Source organism: Dendronephthya gigantea, unplaced genomic scaffold (genome assembly GCF_004324835.1).
Source record: "Dendronephthya gigantea isolate DGI-Jeju-01 unplaced genomic scaffold, DenGig_1.0 000237F, whole genome shotgun sequence".
Classification (NCBI taxonomy): Eukaryota; Metazoa; Cnidaria; class Anthozoa; order Malacalcyonacea; family Nephtheidae; genus Dendronephthya; species Dendronephthya gigantea.
Window position 1 is genome coordinate 45,085 of NW_021163247.1, and position 19,206 is coordinate 64,290.

Below are 19,206 nucleotides of genomic sequence, written 5' to 3' on the forward strand. Positions count from 1 at the left end.
TTTTTTATTTTTACCAATAAATGTGGAAATAAGCCAAAACATGAGAATTAGGCTCAGGTGGGAAGACCGCGAGCCTCGTTCTCGAGTTATGACTTATTTCCATACTTATTTGTCAAAATGAAAATTTTTTTTTCGTGCATGTCTTGAAGAAGAATGTTTAATTGTATCTTTGCACGTGGCATGTGGGAGTAAAACTGAAATCCATCTGATTTAATTAAGGTGGTTCCAAATTTACAACGATAATGCTGTGACGTAATTACCGAAAAGGTCTATTGGATTTTCCATATCTTTCTTTGCAGACATAAACGAATGTGTTGGAGCATCGCGAAAATGTTCAGGTGCAGGTCAGGAATGTGTCAACTACCCTGGAGCATACCGTTGCCATTGTACCAGTCCACGACAGCATATTATTGATGAAGAATGTACTGGTAGGTTTCGCGTTTCATCATTGGCAACATCGGCCACCTGCATGCATGTGCCTGCAATTCCTCTTAAGGCGATTGTTTCTGTATCTTATAATGAGATTTTCACACCGGTGTTCTCAATGTAATACAAACCTAGCCAATCAGGGCATTGCTGATTACCAGCCTGGTTCATATTTCGCGCATGCGTCTCATCAACAAAAACATCGACTGTCTAACATCCAACATACACTGTCCATAAACTTAAAATTTAAACAATTTTGGTTTCTGTATATTGTGCGACACAATGCCCTGGTGTAATTAAAATATCTGGGCAGAATTAGTACCCGTAAACGAATCGTACTCGACATCGCGTAATTACCTCTACAAATTGCGCATTTTGCGAGTGAAAACAAGTAAATAAATATTGGTTGATTTTGTAATCACCCGAAGTCCCGAATGATTTTGCAAAAATAAATAAACTGCGCGAAGTTATTTGCACAGAAACTAAACAGTCCTGTAAGTCCTAACAAAGGCCATAAAGTTAACGAAAATACTAGAAAAAGTAGAAAATATTGGATAAAAATCTGACAGAACTGTGTGTTAAAAATTCTGTTTTAAGGTGGTATAGTACATTAATTTTTTTTCTCTTATTTCGAAAAATATAAAAATCTTTTCATGACATGTGGCAAGCCAAGTTGCTCTGAGTGAAAAAAGAATTGTAGGAATCTTCAATCACTATAGTTACCCAGACCAAAAACACCAAATGTTGGAAGATAGACTATTCTTGTGAACACGATAACAAACTGGGTTTTTACGCTAGAACGACTGAATTAGTTTTATTTAGTGCTAAATATTTTTTTCGCGGAGCTGAACCTCAAATGAATAAAACTTTTCCAGGATTAAACATTTTACAGGCTATTAATATAAAACTTCTAAGATCTATCTCAAATAACCAGTCGCTATTTTACTTAGACTGAACGGAATACAACAATTTTAGGTTCACGTCCGAGCCAATTGTCTTTAAAGTCTACCATGAAAATTTTATCAAGTTAGCTTTATTACTTTTTGAATTATCGTGCACGAAGGTAGGGGGAATGAGAATTTTAGTTTGCTAAGAAAAGCGACGAAAAAAGTTTTGCATATATTCACAAATCATCGAGAACCATACAATAGAACAATGAAACAATGGAATACGCCAATTAGTTAAACTATTCGTTTAATTCTCGCGTTCTTTATATACTTTTTTTGAGAAAAAATATTCAGGGTCGATTACGGAATCATTTAAGTTTGCACTTTGCTTCTCTGGAAATTTTTAAAACAGATAAATTGTGATTTTCAATGTACTAGACCCCCATTTAAAAAACTGCAACACAGGGCTACGAAGATTTCACAATTTAACCATATTATGGAGTAATGGAGCGAGTGGTGCAATGCATGATTATGAACGATTTAAATATTAATAATTAAAGCTCCATTGGACCGAAAATATATACTTACATCAGGTACTAATAAGTTATACAGGTATTGTAAAATCAACATTTTGTTTTCCAATATAAGATCGTTTCGTTGTCATAATGTATCTAGTCATCTAGACATTGATCGGCAATATCCCTTAGGTTTAGGGAGTGTTGCAAACAACTTGTAAAATGAATTTGTAATAAATAAGATTTGAATGCACATGCAAATCAGTTACAAACACTAGTAACTGTAGTCAATCTAATTTGTAGGGGGGTATACTGGGTGTGCATGTGACCTTCGAAATTTTTTTGGGTAAAAACCTAATTAATTATTCATGCTTTAACATGATTATACAGTGTTTGCCAACGATCACAGAAGATAATAATTATAATCAATGAAATAACTCAGCTCGCATTCATGTAGTACACGCATACACTATTGCATGACTCCTTTACTTATACAATTAAAATTTTACACTATACATTACTGTCCTACCCCACTTAAACGGTCAACTAAACCACAACTTACACGCGTCTTCTCTTCCTCTTAGATATTCAGGCCTCTGTCGAAGGTCAATTTGTGATTATAAATCGCGTCTACATCCCTGCCTATAATGATCCACAAAGTTTAGAATACTTTCAAATTACTGAACTGGTACTCATTGAGGTACGTCAAGAACGTCATTCTGATAAATATTCATGAATCGCTTATGTGCTCTTTGCCTGCATGGAATGTCAATTATGTCTTGGCGAAATGATTGCCCCTCCCCTCTATGAAAAATTGTGCAAATTTAAAACGATTTCGCGCAACGTATATTGAATGTGTTCGAAATTTAGGTAATTAGCCTTATTTTTTCGAAACAAAAAATTTCAACCTGCGATGGTAAGTAATCGACTATAAGGTGAACTGTTTTGGAGGAGTAAGTTTGGTCCTTGTAGCGCTTTTATACCTAAAATTTTCCGTAAAGGATGTTAAAATCTTAATACATAAGTAAGTTTTTCTTTTTTGAAAAATTACTAATTTCGCAAAGTAATAAATGAGTTTTTTTGTACAAGGTAAAACTGTATAAAACATACTGGCGATGGTGAGAGAAATGGGAATGGCTTAGGAGGAAGTAGAACTGACAAAAAGTAGTTCTTTGTTCATGAGAAATGGTTTTTAAATTCGAATTTAATCAACATGTAAACTTTCAGCGAAAGATTGGCTGAGATTAAACCAATAGTCGATATAGTTTAATTTTTATACAACGTTTATTTCGCTCAGAAAATGGTATCTATGGTAGCTGTATTGTAACACACATAACCACTTCTCCCGTCGTATATATGCACGATATACGCACCTTGTCGGATATTAGCTCATATAACAATACGGCTCGAGCTCGTGGTGTAATTTTTAAACATATATATATATATATATACATAATTATGTATGATAATTCATAAATTGTCTTCCTATAGCTTACGAACCTCTACACGAGAACAGCGAGGCTACGTTTTACCTTTCAGAGATGCATCATTTTACGACTATTGTAAGTTTTAACAGCCTTTTTGAGATTTTTCTCAACTCTTTATACAGGGCCGTAGTTGTACAGCTGCATATACAGGGTGTCCCAAAACCCCCCACAAAACTGTTGAAATCACCTGTTGTTAAAATTTGAATGACCTGCGGATTTCTGCCTGCGGGGATTTAACGCAAAATCATAAAATGCTAAAATACAAAAATGTACAATTTGCCAGGGAGGAGGGACATGTTGAAGGTCATGGTGCTTAAGTTGTAGATCTAAATTTGAATATTTTATGCATATTATTTTGTAAATTGTAAAATACTTTTTAAAGGGTGATTTGTGGGTATTATGTATTTAAGCATTCAAACTCTAATACAATTACTTTGTTATGGGTAATAGAAGAATACTTTAACAAATTTATAGTCTTAAATAAAAGTTTGCGCAGCAAATTTTTCTGACTAGATTCGCCACAGTTTTGGGACCCCCTGTATTTTCATGTATTCATGTTTACATATCGAATGAACAATAGCGTACACAGGAGGCTGGCAATACAAAGGCGGGGAAAGAGTAAAATAGGCAGCTCGTGGTATACTCATTTTGCCGTTCCGTGCCGATAAACTGAGTGTAGTGTAAACGGGGCTTGAGGTGCCATCGTATATAGCTTTTCATAACCGCGTTAAACTTAAAAATAATATATGGTCCCAGCATACAATATATACAGACGGGGGTTTTTTTTTATTTGCTCGGTAAGACGCCATGTTTGGAATCGCTATTCAGTGTATCGAACAAATAGAAAATCCCCTAAACGCTGCCAAACGCTGTGCGAGAGACTATAAACTCACAGAGATTTAAATTGCACTAGTGTGAATTCTGAATTGCGACAATGGGATTTACATGCACATCAGCTCTATGGTATACAGGGTGTCCCTAAAAAACGAAAACTATTGAAATCTCTCATTGTTAAAATTTGAATGCCGTGTGCACGAATTTTAACCCGTGGGGATTTAATGCAACTCAGTGAAATACTAAATGCTTTGTGTTGCTAGAGAAAGGGGAGATGTCGAAGGTCATGGGGATTGAGATGCACATTTGAATATTGTTAATAAATATCATTTTCGCGTACGAGCAAATTTTACTGCATCATATACATGCATAAAAATGCTTATGGCAAACATTTACACACTTGTGGGTCCCAACAGAGTGCTTAGGCATTCAAACTCTAACAATTACATTGTTATGGGTGATTTCAATAGTTTTCGTTTTTTTTGGGACACCCTGTATAAAGGGTGTCCCAAAAAAACCCGAAAACTATTGAAATCACCCATAACAATGCAATTGTTAGAGTTTGATTGCCTAAGCACTCTGTTGGGACCCACTCGCCCACAGGTGTATAATTGTTTGCCATACGCATTTTTATGCACGGCTATATGATGCAGTAAAATTTGCTTGTACGCAAAAATGATATTTATGTGCAATATTTACAATTTACAAATATGGATAACAATATTTTTAAATGTGCATCTCAAGGACCATAACCTTCGACATATTCCCCTTTCTTTAGCAACACAAAGCATTTAGCATATTTTATAAGTTGCATTAAATCCCCACGGGTTGAAATTCGTGAACACGGCATTCAAATTTTAACAATGAGTGATTTCAATAGTTTTCGTTTTTTGGGACACCCTGTAGAGCCTATCGATGGAAGTCCCAAGAGGGCCAAGATAAAAGTTTGTTAGCTATAAGGGGCTCCATATAGGGATTTTGATTTACTGAAAGGTTTATTCACGGTGTTCTGTTTTTTGAATATAGCCCTAATATTATATGAGGGTTGTGCATGGATATGTATCTGGATATGTAGCGTTGGTTAATTGCTTGCTCCCCCGGCTTTGTAGTTTCCATAGCGATCGATTCGAAGTCCATATCGAACCGTTATAATTGTTATATGATTTACAGATATTTTCCGTGGAATTTGCCTAGATCATTCTCAAAAATGTTTGTATCCTGTTATCGTAATTTCCACTTTCGCAATGTCATATACATTTTCGTTGTAAAAATACGGTTTCAAAATCTAATCCTCATATTTGAACTGATAGATAATACATTATTCACGATGAATGAACATGCTATTGGTGAAGAACAAAGTTTCTGGTGGTAAACGTTAAGTCACGTATACGAATCTTGCATTGTATATAATTATTTAGATAAGTCTAATTTTCTCCTTTTTACAATTGCAGCCCAGGATCTGTTGGTTTTGATTACGTTGCAACATTCAATGACTCCGCTGGAATAAACAGTAACAATATTAAAGACGAATTAGTCAATTCAATGAATTTCACACAAAACGGCACATTTCTTGGAGCATATCTCCAAATCAGCGAGAGCGCAGATCGCACTGAAGTAAAAGGCCTTTTCAGTGTGAAAGGTATGTAACTCCCAAATATAGCTATTTTCGTTTCATCCATGCAATAGTTTCGAAACAAGAAATACATGCAAGCAAAATCCGCTCGCCTGCATGAAGCAATTAACATACATTTCCAACAGTGAAATTTTATTATAGCCGAATTCATATTAACGACGGGAAACTCGTCTAATGTGAATCCGGTCACAGACGGCCCTCCCGTCCGACTTACCCATCAAACTTTCGCGTCTAAACAGATGGGTAAGTTAGACGGGAACCCCGCCTAGACAAAAAACTCGTCTGGACAAGAGACGAGTTTCTGAAATATCAACACGGTCAAGGACGGAACAAGGCTAAAAGAAATCTAACAATTTTTTATCGTAATAATTACGATACCCTTTTTGGCTTTACCCGAATCATCAGACGTATTTTTAAATTTATCCATTCCTTTTCATATTTAGACGAAGATTTAGGACATAGCTACCATCAACTTTCCCGTCTAATATGAATTTTGCTATAATACTCGTTACTGCTGAATGATTGAATTCGTAAAAATAAAATCCTATAGCTATGATCAAGTACACTTAAAAAGTCGATTCTCGAGCTATAAATGCTTTAATCAAAATAATTTTAACGAATTTGATGAAAATAATTCTAAGAGGTGTCATACATTTGTTGATAAATCCACCTATCAAACTTACAAAATACGTGTTTTTAAATAAAAAATCTATCTTTTCAAAAACATATAAGAACAAATGATTTACCAGTATCTAAAAACTGTGTCATTCTAAATTATGCGAGTAATTTCTGTCAAAAATCCCTTTTCCTGCGGATTTCTGCCTAAATTGTGCTGGTGAAAATGTCCGATTTCGGCGGAACAGGAAAAATGTATTTTTTTTGAATTTTTTTTTCAATTTTTTGCATAATTTTGTCGCAGCAAATCAAATATAGCTAGCTTCAAATTCCATAAAAAAAACCAAGAAAATTTGCTGAAAATTGTTAAGTTTTTCATTTCGGAGCCCCCTTTATTACGAATAAGAGATAAATTTAGGGATTAATAGTGGTGTCCGAATTTCGGAAACCCTTACCGGAAAAATCTGCTGAAAATTGTTAAGCCTTTCAATTTGGGGGGGAAAAGGGTGTCCGAATTTCGAAAACCGCTATAAGAAAATCTCCTGAAAATTGTAAAGGCTTTCATTTTGGGGAAAGATAACTAGGAATGTCCGAATTTCGGAACCCCTATGTATATTATGAACCCGAGATAAATATAGGCAATAATAGGGGTGTCCGAATTTCGGAAACACTTATATTACAGAATTGGGATGAATATAAGAAGGTTGGAAATTCGGAAATCCATACTATAACGTAATTACAATATTCTTAGTCTATGACAATTACCGCATAGTTGGTTTTTCGGAATGATATTTGTCTATAATAGTGCCATGAATTGACATATTTGGTAATTAGAACCGGTAATCCGAGGTGACACCTCCAGTAAGCTTCTTAGGATGGGTAATGTTATTGGCAAACGACTATCTAGTCCTGCACCAGTTTTGCCGTAGCGTTTTAATGGATAAGATGCAGAATCACTGACACTGTTTGTGTGATATGTTTGAAAGTGCATAATAAAAGTACAAATCTGAGCAAGTAGTTCTGAGACGTAGCTAGGACGGGGAAAGAAATTTTGGGCCCCTCCTGAGAAGTGAGGTGAATCATTGTTATTTCGTCAATAATGCCAAAAATCTGTATGTGATCTTGCCCATCGAAATTTCCCATCGAAATTGTCCATCATTAATGTAAAAAAAACCTGCACAGAATGTTTGCATGAACTTTGTCTCGATTCACACTGACGGCCTGGACTCACCTAGGTTCTTGCTGCCCCCCCCCCCCCAATATCCTGGCCACGCCTCTGAAGTATGGCGTAAATAAAATATTTAAGAAAAATTCCTCCATTCTTGTATATTACTCATTTTACAGATGTGAATGAATGTTTACAAGCTCCATGTGGCATTAATTCAATCTGTACAAACACTGAAGGATCGTACGTTTGTGGATGTCATATTGGATATGAAAGAAATGCGGAAACTACAAATTGTGCAGGTAAAACTATGCACTTTCCTTTTTGAGAGTTTGCAGAAGAACCCTCTTTGTTTTTACATAACCATTTTCCTTTCTCTGTGTTTAACTTTATTCGTCTAAAAAGGGCGTAAGTAAATATTAATTATATTGAATTTATGAATCATATATTGTGAAGTACTTACTATTCTTGGAATAAGCAAGAAGGGAAATTAAATAGAAAAATTTATTTCTCTTTTTTCTTTATTTTTTCAGATGTTGATGAGTGTGCAATAGGCCTGTGTAGTTTAAATGCCAACTGCACAAACACGAATGGTTCATATTTTTGTGTATGCAAAAGTGGCTATGAGGGAAATGGGAGAATCTGTTTAGGTGAAAACTTCGCTATCTCTATTCTGCGCTTATTTTCTTGTCTTCTCTTCGAAAGAGATGCAAATAAAATAGTAAAAATGATATAATGTATATATTTTATATTTTTATATTTTGTTATATTCACAAAGAAATCTCTTCACTTAAGAGTTTGCTATTATAGGTTCAATAATAGCAAATTCCTAAGTCAATGAAAGCTTCCAAGAAATTCTTGGCACTTCAAGTAAAACGTTTTTGTGATTATATTTATATAAAATAATTCCTACAGAAGTACAACAAAAAGGCGTATTTTTAAGGATGGCTTTAAGTCAAGGTAGGTGCGATATTCTTCTGCCAAGCACTTGGCCTAAACTTGGGAAAATTTTACAAACAGCAAAACGTCGCTGGCTGATAATCAATTTTGATAACTTGTTTATTATCCCATTTCTCCTGTTATTGCTTAAGCCCTCGTATTTCACCATACTGTAGGCGATCTTTGGCGATGCTGACATAACTTACAATCGATCACTGTTCCTTACCAGAAGAAATGAGAAAAAAAGAATGACATATTTCTGGTAAAAATATCTGCACCTAATCATCTACCACATGTGGAATTTTGGATAACCACAGAAATATTCCACACTTTTCATAATCCTATATTTAGAACGAAATAAGCAATAAATTCATATAACAATAATGACAAATTTTTAAGGTCGTTGTTCAATATCATTCGGTAAAATATCATGGAATGGATTCCACCAAAATTAAGCTATGATGGCAAAATTTCGAGAAAGCCCAATACTAAGGACTAAAGGAAACTTGCTCCAAACGCGATCTTTGCCAGCATCAAATAAAACATGACATTGAGGAATTCTCACTACGCCCATTTTTAATTACATTCGTTTGACGATTTTTTGTAGGTATCATCGTGCACCAGTACCACCGTCTTGTCATTTTTTTGCGCGACAATAACACATGTATTTTTGATCGCTTAATTTGTTTTCGAGATAGTTGTGAATTGCGTGTTGGGCATAATTATTATTTATAGGCTTTTTTATTACCGTGAGTAAGGCATAGTGTATTTATATAGATTTCTTCTTAGAAAATTCCTCCCAGAATTTGTGCCATTTTTATCACGATGAATAGCTATTTTTCAAATTCGATTCTTGATGGAAAGACGGCAATGACACATTTTTGAATTTTATAGTTTTCGGTTGAAAACGGGCAACCACACTTGTGTAATAAATTATTAATTATTAAAATTATTAAAATTAGTGGCTTTTTTGCCATTACAACTGTATAAAAATTTAAACAGTAAGTATGACATGCAAAGTATCCGAACAGTGTGTATCCGGTTTCAGTGGCGTAGCGAGCCCGACAATTTAGTCATGCTATGCTAATATTTTGGTGTTCATCGATTATGAAAACAATGAATTTCTAAAGAAATGAATAATGATAATAACATAAAATTTGCATAGCATGACTAAATCGTCACGCTGGCTACGCCACTGTCCGGTTTATCGGCAGGATATCTTAAACACCACTGTCTCCGCTCGGTGCTAGTGAGATAATGAAATATTCTATAAATATAGCTCTGAATCAAAACACCTGCCTGCGCTTTTACGATTTATACGATCCCAATATGCCGATAGCGTATCTGAGAGTATCCATCATTAGCTCTTTAATTTATTACTCGGAATATTTTATGACCAATTCCCCTGAATGTATGTAGTATAATAATACAGTGGTTAATTAAATACCAATTAAGGAAGTGAAATTATTCGGCAGGGTGCCTGCTGATGGTTTACACTGATCTGAAAATTAATGCTACCATTCTTGTATTGACAACAAACAGAACGAAGCTCAATCTTGAAGTGAAATTCTACTTTTGAAAGGTAACCTATAACTATTATGCTTTGCAACAGTCATTTTCTAGGAGAAATATTTGTTAGGCATACGCCGCTATATACGTGCTTTAAAATGACTTATTTTGTTTTAACGTTTGTTTGGCATACGCCAAGTTTATTTAAGGTAATGTCATGGATCATAATCACAAAACGATCATTTGATAGTCAAAAGTTCCTTATGAATTCCTTGTACCATAACTGTGGAAACACCGTGTCAGTGTGTCGTAATGTTTGATTGCAAATATAATAATATCATTGTTGAATGTTGTAAATTCAAGAAAATATAGCCATGCGGAGTTGACAAATTTTGTACGCTTTTGCATTACTGCCGGAAGTGTTATAACACATTCCCACACGTATAATACAAAAGTATAAAAAATTTGCCAACTTCGTATTGCTATATTTCCCGCAATTTAAGTATACTCTTTCTAGCTCTTGTGGTTTATTTCCCTCTTGTTACTTCTTAACATAAAGTCTTAACGAAGCTAATATAGACACCTTATAGGATATAACAACACCAACTGTAACGGCAACGGCTGGTGTACAGTAATCATCATGAAATTCATGAATTAGCACACAAGACTGAAATGAGTGTTACAAAGTTCAAGAGAGTTTAAACACTGCGACGTTTTGCATACAACGGCAAACCGAACAATCTAAAACGCCAACGCTTGACATGCCGCGATACTGAAGAATAATTAGTTATAAATTCCTTAATAAAAATAAATTCCTTAACAAATCTGAAAGCTTAGTGTTTAAAAACTTAATGCAGTTCCAAAATGATAGCCTTCTCATGTAATGCAGTGTAAAGTTATGAGAATATCAGGATGGAACGATCGTATTCTTAATGGTTATACTTATACAAAATTATTTTTCAGTAACAAATTTTGGGTATTTTCGACTTTGAGGTAATTTCAATTAATAACCTTTAAAGTATTGAATAATAAACTGATATAATAATCTCTTGGCAATTTAGACGTGTGCAGCTTCAGATCGTTTTTCTGCATGGTATAATTATAGGACTTAATTGGTGCCTAGCACTCTCCAGCTCAGCCACAAGCATATAAACTTCTGGTTGTTTTTTTCGTTTTTCCTAGAAATAAAAGTGATCGATACTCCTTATGGGTAATCAATGGTTTCTCTACTTTCTTTTGTTCACTTTGGGTAAGTTACGTTAAACCTCGCAAAGAATGGTTTAAGCATAATTGCATGCTTAAAAATTCCAAGTTGTTGAGCTCCAAATTAATTGGAGTCATGATACAAAATTTTTAGAAATTGAACTAAAATCCGATTAATATTATTTGGGCTAAAGACTTTTCGTGTTTTGGTGGACAAGTTCTCGTATGAATTTTACAAGAGAAAGTGGCTAATCCTAATACTTTTGTGTTGCATGACAATTATAATACGTTCCCTGTCCGACAATCGTCTTTTAGCCACGACAGGAGATCCATTACATATTGGCGGACGGCTAAGAGCTTGCATTTTTAGTATATGAAGCCTGTTTTCCACTTGGCGGAATTTTTATTTGTTTTTCTCACATAAGTTCTGCGTGAAAGTTCGCAGACAATAAAAGTCCGCTCCACACGCAAAATTCCACCTAATGAAAAAATAGGTGGCAGAGCAGATTTACCCATGACCGGCGCAAGGCATCTCCATAACACTTTTGTCCGCATGCAAAGACAACCACCCAACCATTCAACCACCACTAATCCTAAGAAGCAGCGCCGCGGATTATTTTTTCTAGATCCGGTCAAGGGCACCGCTCACAAAAATATTAAAATTGTTTGTGGCTGCATGGAAGTACCTTTCAAGATCAGGGTTTAATTTGATCATCACGTTGATTAAACCTTAAAAACATCGGAAAAGACCAACTAGCTTTCTCTCAACTTTTAGCCTATTGAAAATCCAGACTTCCCCTTTAATACCCGTAATAGCGGCCCAGTTCGAAACAAATAATCAGACGCTTTCATCGCATACAAAGTCTTTTAAACAACAGCGAAAAAAACTTAAAATAAACAAATGTAGTCAGATAGTTCTGAAGAAAAGGCTCTGATCACCGATTTGCAAGATAGGCAGAAATTTATTTATTTTTACAAAGTCTATTTAATTCAAATAATTTATATGATGCAGCATCGTTTTAAACATTAAAGCCGTACAGAAGTGCTGCCTGTTTCTTGATATTTTGATAGGCCAGTATTTACGTAGCAACCAGGGATCGCAGAAGATCCTGCCAGAACCAAAGGTTCTGGAGTCAAGACCTTGAGCATTGTTTTCGTGTTAAAACGTATCGATTTTGAGGAATAATATTTCGCAAGTTTTTTTAAAGTTTAAAGAATCTGATGTATATTTCTGCTGGCTAAACTTATTTGTTTTAATTTCAACGATGTAGACGAGTGCGCAGAGGCGGCATGTGGTTTAAACTCAAACTGTGCAAACACAATCGGTTCGTATCTCTGTGAATGCCAAACTGGTTTCAACGGATACGATGTATGCGGGCGCCAACGTCGAAACTTTAGGTCTTTATTTGATTTTTGTAGCCTTTCCCACTAATGGTTGTGCAAAGCTCAACAAATAAAATTAGGTATAGTTGACAGAGAATAACATCACGTAAAGATATATTTTCTATCACCGGATAATTCATACTTATATAAGAATGTTTGATGTCCAATGAAAATGTCATTGCTCCCCAAAAATAACATTTCAAATAAAAGTCATTACCATTGCGATATTCTTACTAACGAGATACCATTGACTTTATAAAATCTATGGCTTACAGTTACTTACCTGAATATAGAATATAGCTCCTCCCCGCAATTATCGATGCTAGCTACGTCACTGCTAGAATGATTCATTATTCGTGATCTTAATGTGTTCAGCACGTGAATAGGGTGTATCAAAAACGGCAACACTTAATATTCTAAAATTCATATTGTTCTTAAGAACAATAGATTTTAAGCCTTGGACCGGATTACAATAGCTTGTCACCTTGTCTCTACACAATTAAAAGTATTACACAGGGTGTATAAAAAATGCAACCTTATTGATTCCCAGGAGCTTACGATCCTTTGTTAATGAATAGTTGTTATTCAACATATGAATATTAAGTCGAATATTGGCAATTTCTGTCAAAATATATAACTGCCGCAGATTTGCTTATTGCCTTAAGCATTCTGATTGAGTTGATCAAAATGTAAGAAATATGTCCACAGGTACAAACGAATTCTTTTTTTATAAACTGTTTATAGCTTTACTGAATTTCTTATCAGATATAATCGATTGAATCAAATATGTTCAATTTCACCCACAAGAAATCCAGAAGAAGGCACTGAATACATCTTCTACTCAAACATCACTCACATCTCGTACATATCCACTGACGGTGGAGATTCTGTTGCCTTTGCATCATCTGGCAGTGCCACGTTAGATTATGACGAACTGAATTATCGGATTTGGTATACGGAAATGTTAATCTGTATAACGCTAGTTGGATGGAAGTGACTTGCGACGTTTACTGAAAGCGCTAGCTTCTGACAAATTATTTGCTGTTGACGCAGCCAATCAAACTGTCTACTACCTGAATGGTGAAAAGATTAAATCAATCGACTATAATGGCAGTAGTTTACCAGATATTGGGTTAGAAGACGCTGTTTACAAGGACTTTAAAATTGATACTTACAATAGGTAGGCAAAGAACTGAAAACAATTTTTTCTTAAAACTACATACGGACAAAAGAGAATCTTTAATAGCATATTACACGTTCATTATTAATATGAAAACCTGTTGTCAGACGTTGGAAAAAAGCTAACTTTAGTCTTTAAATGACTTGCTACGTTTTGGTAACAAAATTACTTTGGGCATCGCCTTTTAACTCTTGTTTCAGAGCTGTCAAAAGCAACCATTCGGAACGATTGCTCAAATAGAAAAAAATAAATTCGCTTCGCGGAAAAAATGTCGGATTGTAGGGGGGGCCTAGTTGATACGTCGCTTTTGTTCGCGTCGAATGCAATTTAAACAATAGATAATGAAATGATCGACCTGATTCATTACCAGCTCATTACCTATTGTTCGAATTGCATTCGACGCGACCAAAATACGACATACTGTGTATGTAACCCTGGCCATTTTGGTCACGTCGAATGAAAGTCAAACAATAGATAATCAGATGATAATGAAGCTTAATCATTGAGTTTCATTATCTCATTGTCTATTGTTTGAATTGCATCGAGGGCCTGATTACTGCTTTTCTCGGCGTTTTTTTTTCGCGTTTTCTTTCTCACAACTTACAGTCGCGGCAATAAAGCATTTCGAAAAATATCGAGTAACTCATATTTGTTGTATTCCGTAAGCAAACTGATAAATTTGAGCAAATGAATTACTCAATATTTTTCGGTATTACCCCCCAAAATATATTACCCCCCCCCCCAATAGAACGAGGTTATGAAGTGTGGGTAAATAAAGATAATCTGCCTAATCTTCAAATATATATTTGGCGCTTTTGATTTTCTCCAAATAGATCAATATTTCTCACTACTGATACAACGAACAATCGCAATCTCATCCGGTACAGTCTTGCTGATGGAACTATTCATATTCTTCACTTTGGTGTCAATGAAATAGGCACTCACCTTGCGCTTGATACCGTGAATAAAACCGTATATTGGATTCTATTTACAACTGACTCAAATTACAAGATATTGAAAACAACGTACGATGGTCTGACTTCACAGATAGGAACAGATCAATCAGGAGGCATTACAACCGTGGACATTGCAGACGGAAATGGATATTATTATATCCTCGACACCATAACATCACAAATTGATAAATATGATAAATCGACGAATACAGTGGCTGCTACGATTTCACTTTCAACTGAAGCCACAAGAATGATTGTTGTATCTGGTAAGTGATTAAAATTCACGAAGGAATAATATTAATCTAAAGCCCTGTTTACACTACGCGCGATATATGGTACGGTACGGATAAAACTTGCACCCGTACCATTTTTATCCGTGCCCGGACTGCGGGCGGTATTTAACCCGCATGTAAATATTTGTAAACCCAAATATTTTAATACATGTGATGCAAGATAATGTGTATTAAATTACATGCATTAGTAAACACGAAGGCCCATCTGTATCTGCTAAAGTGGTTTTCCATGGTCGCTGATTTTAAATATATCAAAAGTTTATTTTTGGTGGTTTATTAGCCTTAAAAGTTACCGGACATGACGGATGGAGAATTTCATGCAACTTAAACAAAAGAAAACTTATTTGCAATTCCCGATTTGACGTCATGTGTGGTAACATTAAAGGCTTATAAATCCATCGAGATTTTTCCACAAAATTTTTCAATAAGAAAATCTATTGCAAACTTAGAATACCTTAACTTTTGATTTATTCCAAATCAGCCACCACGGTGTAGGCACTTAACGACGAATCTACACGCCTAACGCTGGTGAATATTCATAAATATTCTTAATATTCATAAGTATACTTAAATATAAAGAATCGTTCTCACCTTTTTTCTTTTAGATAAGGATTATTGTTTTTTAAATAATACTTGTCCTGCAAACTCGACGTGTACAAACTCTCCTGGTACTATCGTCTGCTCATGTGACGAAGGATTCACTGGGAATAAAACAATTTGTGAAGGTATGAAATGAATCAAACGAAATTAAACGACTTTATCATGTTTAGTAATATAAAAATAATTAATATGATCATAGATGGAGATGGTCCTCATTCTAAACCATTAGAACGCAGTCTATTTAATTCAAATATATGTTGCAGTATTGTTTTAAACATTAGACCCGTATAGAAGTGCCGCCTGATTTTTCCCTATTTTGATCGGCCAGTAATTACATCACAACCAGGGATCGCAGAAGATCCTGCCGGAGCCAAAGGTTCTGGAGTCAAGACCTTGAGCATTGTTCTCCTTTTAAAACGCGTATCGACCCCAACATTCCTTTTTTTGAATTTGAATGCTATTTTTTCATGCTTGTTTTTTGAGGAATGACATTTTGCAAGTTCTTTTAAAAGTTTAAGGAATCTGCTGTGATATTTTCTGCTGGTTTAACTTCGTTTTAATTTCAACAGATGTAGACGAGTGCGCGGAGGCGGCATGTGGTTTAAACTCAAATTGTACAAACACAATCGGTTCGTATCTCTGTGAATGCCAAGTTGGTTTCAACGGAAATGGTAGAAACTGTGCAGGTAAGATACTATTGGATGTATGCCAATACATCTGCTGGCGCCAACAACGTCGAACTTTAAGTTTTTCATTGATTTTTTGTAGCCTTACAATTCACTAAATAAAATTACGTATAGTTGACAGAGAATAACATCACATAAAAATATAATTTTTTATCACCGATAATCACTTTATAAAGAATGTTTGACAAATTAGGAAATTTTCGTCCAATGAAAATGTCATTGCTCCCTAAGAATAACATTCGAAATAAAAATTACATTGACTTAAGCGACATTAATTTTTTATTTACCATTGACTTAGGCACCAGCTTCACAGGTACGCTATTAAAATGCTTTGTGTACGATGCTGCCTAATCATAGCCAATAAACTGTAAGTTAGTTTGGGTTCAACACAGTCAAATATTTAAGTATAGTGAAAGTTATATCATTTAGTATAATTATGGCATTACGTCACTAGATTCCCATAATGATGTTGGTATAATGATGTGTAAATAACTTAATTATACTAAGATGAATCATTATAATTATGTACTTATTTAATTTAATTTTTTGAAAGTTTCAGGTCGTCTTAGCGAAATAAATTATAGAGAATTCGAAATTCATTATCTTATATAAGATTTGAAGAATTTTTGGTAATTTATGATTATAGATATCAACGAATGTGAACGGGATGCTCCGTGTCATACAAATGCAACTTGCACAAACGTGGATGGATCATACTACTGCGCTTGCAAAGCAGACTACGGTGGAGATGGCTTCTTTTGTGAAGGTTGTATATACTCGGATAAAGTGAGCTCTGTTTAATTTAGACTGGAACCATGACCGATCATCAACAGCGCTGACGTAAATAATAAAAAACTTGGCACTAGTTTTTCAAGTTGCTTCCAATTTGCTATAAAATAACGGTTGAGTTGTCGTTCCAGTGCACATAAAATTTGACTACGTCGTACATAGTTATGTTTTATACATTGAAAATACGGTCTGACTTAAGATATTGCCACATGTTTAGGCGCAAGAAGCATATAGTACCATCTATTAACTCATGTTATTTATTTCTGTCGCTACATAGCTCTCGTTTGCACAGTGGATGCCATATACTATGCAACAACCAGTGCTATTAAAGGCGTATTCTCCGACGGTAACTCGACTGTGACCATATTATCAGCAACCAACGTGAAACTAAATTATGATTCTGGCACCAAAAGGCTCATCTACTACGATGGAAGCAAACTCATCACAGTTAAACTGGATGGGAGTGATCCGATCACAATCAGAGGATCTCTGACGACGCTTGACCGGTTTACTGTGGATCATATAAAAAGAAAGGTTTACTTCATTACTAATCTTTTCAGGAAAGTGAGTATCGTTGACTTGGATACTGGAAATTTAACTGATCTAAATCCAACCGACATTGTCAATGCCGATGACTTGGACAGTGATCCAACTAACAGGTACATATATTACTAAAATTTTGATAAAAATGGGAATCACAGAATGAAATCCAAAAATACTTTAAATTGGGCAATTCAAAACAGATATTTTTAATAACTTTTGTGTTGCTTATGGAAAGGGTGTAGAGGATTACCGACAATTAAAATTTCGAGTCCGAGGTTTGGCTAATACCTAAGGGGTGGTAACGATGATTGTTTTCGATGAATTAGACGCATAAATATAGTTAACCCCAAAAGAAGGGGAAAATAACTAAATTTCGAACCTTTTGAGAAATGCCGTAAAATGTTGAAAACTTAGCCGTGTGGAGTTTTCACTTTTTGTATAATCATTCTTTGTTTCACGCGGTAAAAATTGAGAGCCTTGTCGAAAGTATAAGATATAATGGTGGGAGTGTGTAAATAATTTTCCAGCTCATTAGAGATACACTAGATTAATTATCAAAACAACCCAAAACGACGGCATGGTTTGGCATGTTTTTAAGGAATTTCATAGTTTGAAATTATCTTGGAGGAAGGTTGAACACGTACAATTCTGGGCAATTGGAATGCTTGCGATACAATTGTTCGTATTTGTTGTTGCATATTTGGCTAATTCTTTATTCTTTCTGTCTAGCATTTTAATTCCATCAAAAATTTCATTCAAATTATTTTCATTTTTCATGAGAGCACAACATGTGGTTGAAAACACTTGTTCATTGAAGAAAGATAATTGAGGACAAGCTATATTTTGCAATACATAGACTAAATACTCAATCTTTTTCTCCCATTTAGTACTCTTGTATTCGCTGATATCGAAAACGGCGATATCGTTCGCTATTATCTCGACAAAGATACCCAGGAGATTATTTACCATAGCAATACGTCACCAAAATATCTTGCCGTCGATTCTCAATATGAAGTGATATACTGGATTGACTATATCAGTGCCACCAATAGTTTTTCTCTCATGAAAACACATTTTAATGGTTCAACTTCGCAAATCAAGTTATACTCTGGTGTAACAAGCTCAGTAAACGTTGCAATAGGAGAGGACTATTTTTATACAATGGATAGCACAAGGCAAAGTATAGATAGATTTGACCGACCCACTGCTACTTTTCAAGCTTCATTTGATCTCAGCGACAAACCACAGGAGATCACTGTTGTTCAAGGTGGGTAACCTTTACGAACTTTGTAGATAATTAAAGGACAAAAATATAAAATTATGTTTTTGAGGAATTTCTGATGCTATGATATGTTCAAGAAAAATTTAGAAATTTATGATGAAATTATTTATATTTACGATGATAGTAAAGTTTCGTAGTTGGCCCTGAGCTGTATTACATCAGGAAAGGACGTGGCTGGAACGCCTGGAACGAAGATTTTGATACCACAGTCGCAATTTACGGACGCAATTTACGGACACAATATCACCGACATGATGTGTAATTGTGCAAAATTAAATAAA

At 34.9% G+C, this 19,206-nt stretch overlaps 1 protein-coding gene across 1 annotated transcript in view; it reads left to right on the plus strand.

Annotated features, from left to right (window-relative positions):
* Positions 1-18,918, plus strand: part of LOC114540502 (fibrillin-2-like) — a 44,199-nt gene extending 25,281 nt beyond the window's left edge. Inside the window, exons 11-20 of the mRNA XM_028560635.1 lie at positions 300-428; positions 2,413-2,528; positions 3,320-3,390; positions 5,601-5,788; positions 7,742-7,864; positions 8,096-8,212; positions 16,195-16,311; positions 16,958-17,077; positions 17,378-17,759; positions 18,531-18,918. Of these exons, the coding sequence (XP_028416436.1) occupies positions 300-428; positions 2,413-2,528; positions 3,320-3,390; positions 5,601-5,788; positions 7,742-7,864; positions 8,096-8,212; positions 16,195-16,311; positions 16,958-17,077; positions 17,378-17,759; positions 18,531-18,918 (1,751 nt within the window). The remainder of the gene's footprint in view (positions 1-299; positions 429-2,412; positions 2,529-3,319; positions 3,391-5,600; positions 5,789-7,741; positions 7,865-8,095; positions 8,213-16,194; positions 16,312-16,957; positions 17,078-17,377; positions 17,760-18,530) is intronic.
* The last annotated feature ends 288 nt before the right edge of the window (positions 18,919-19,206 follow it).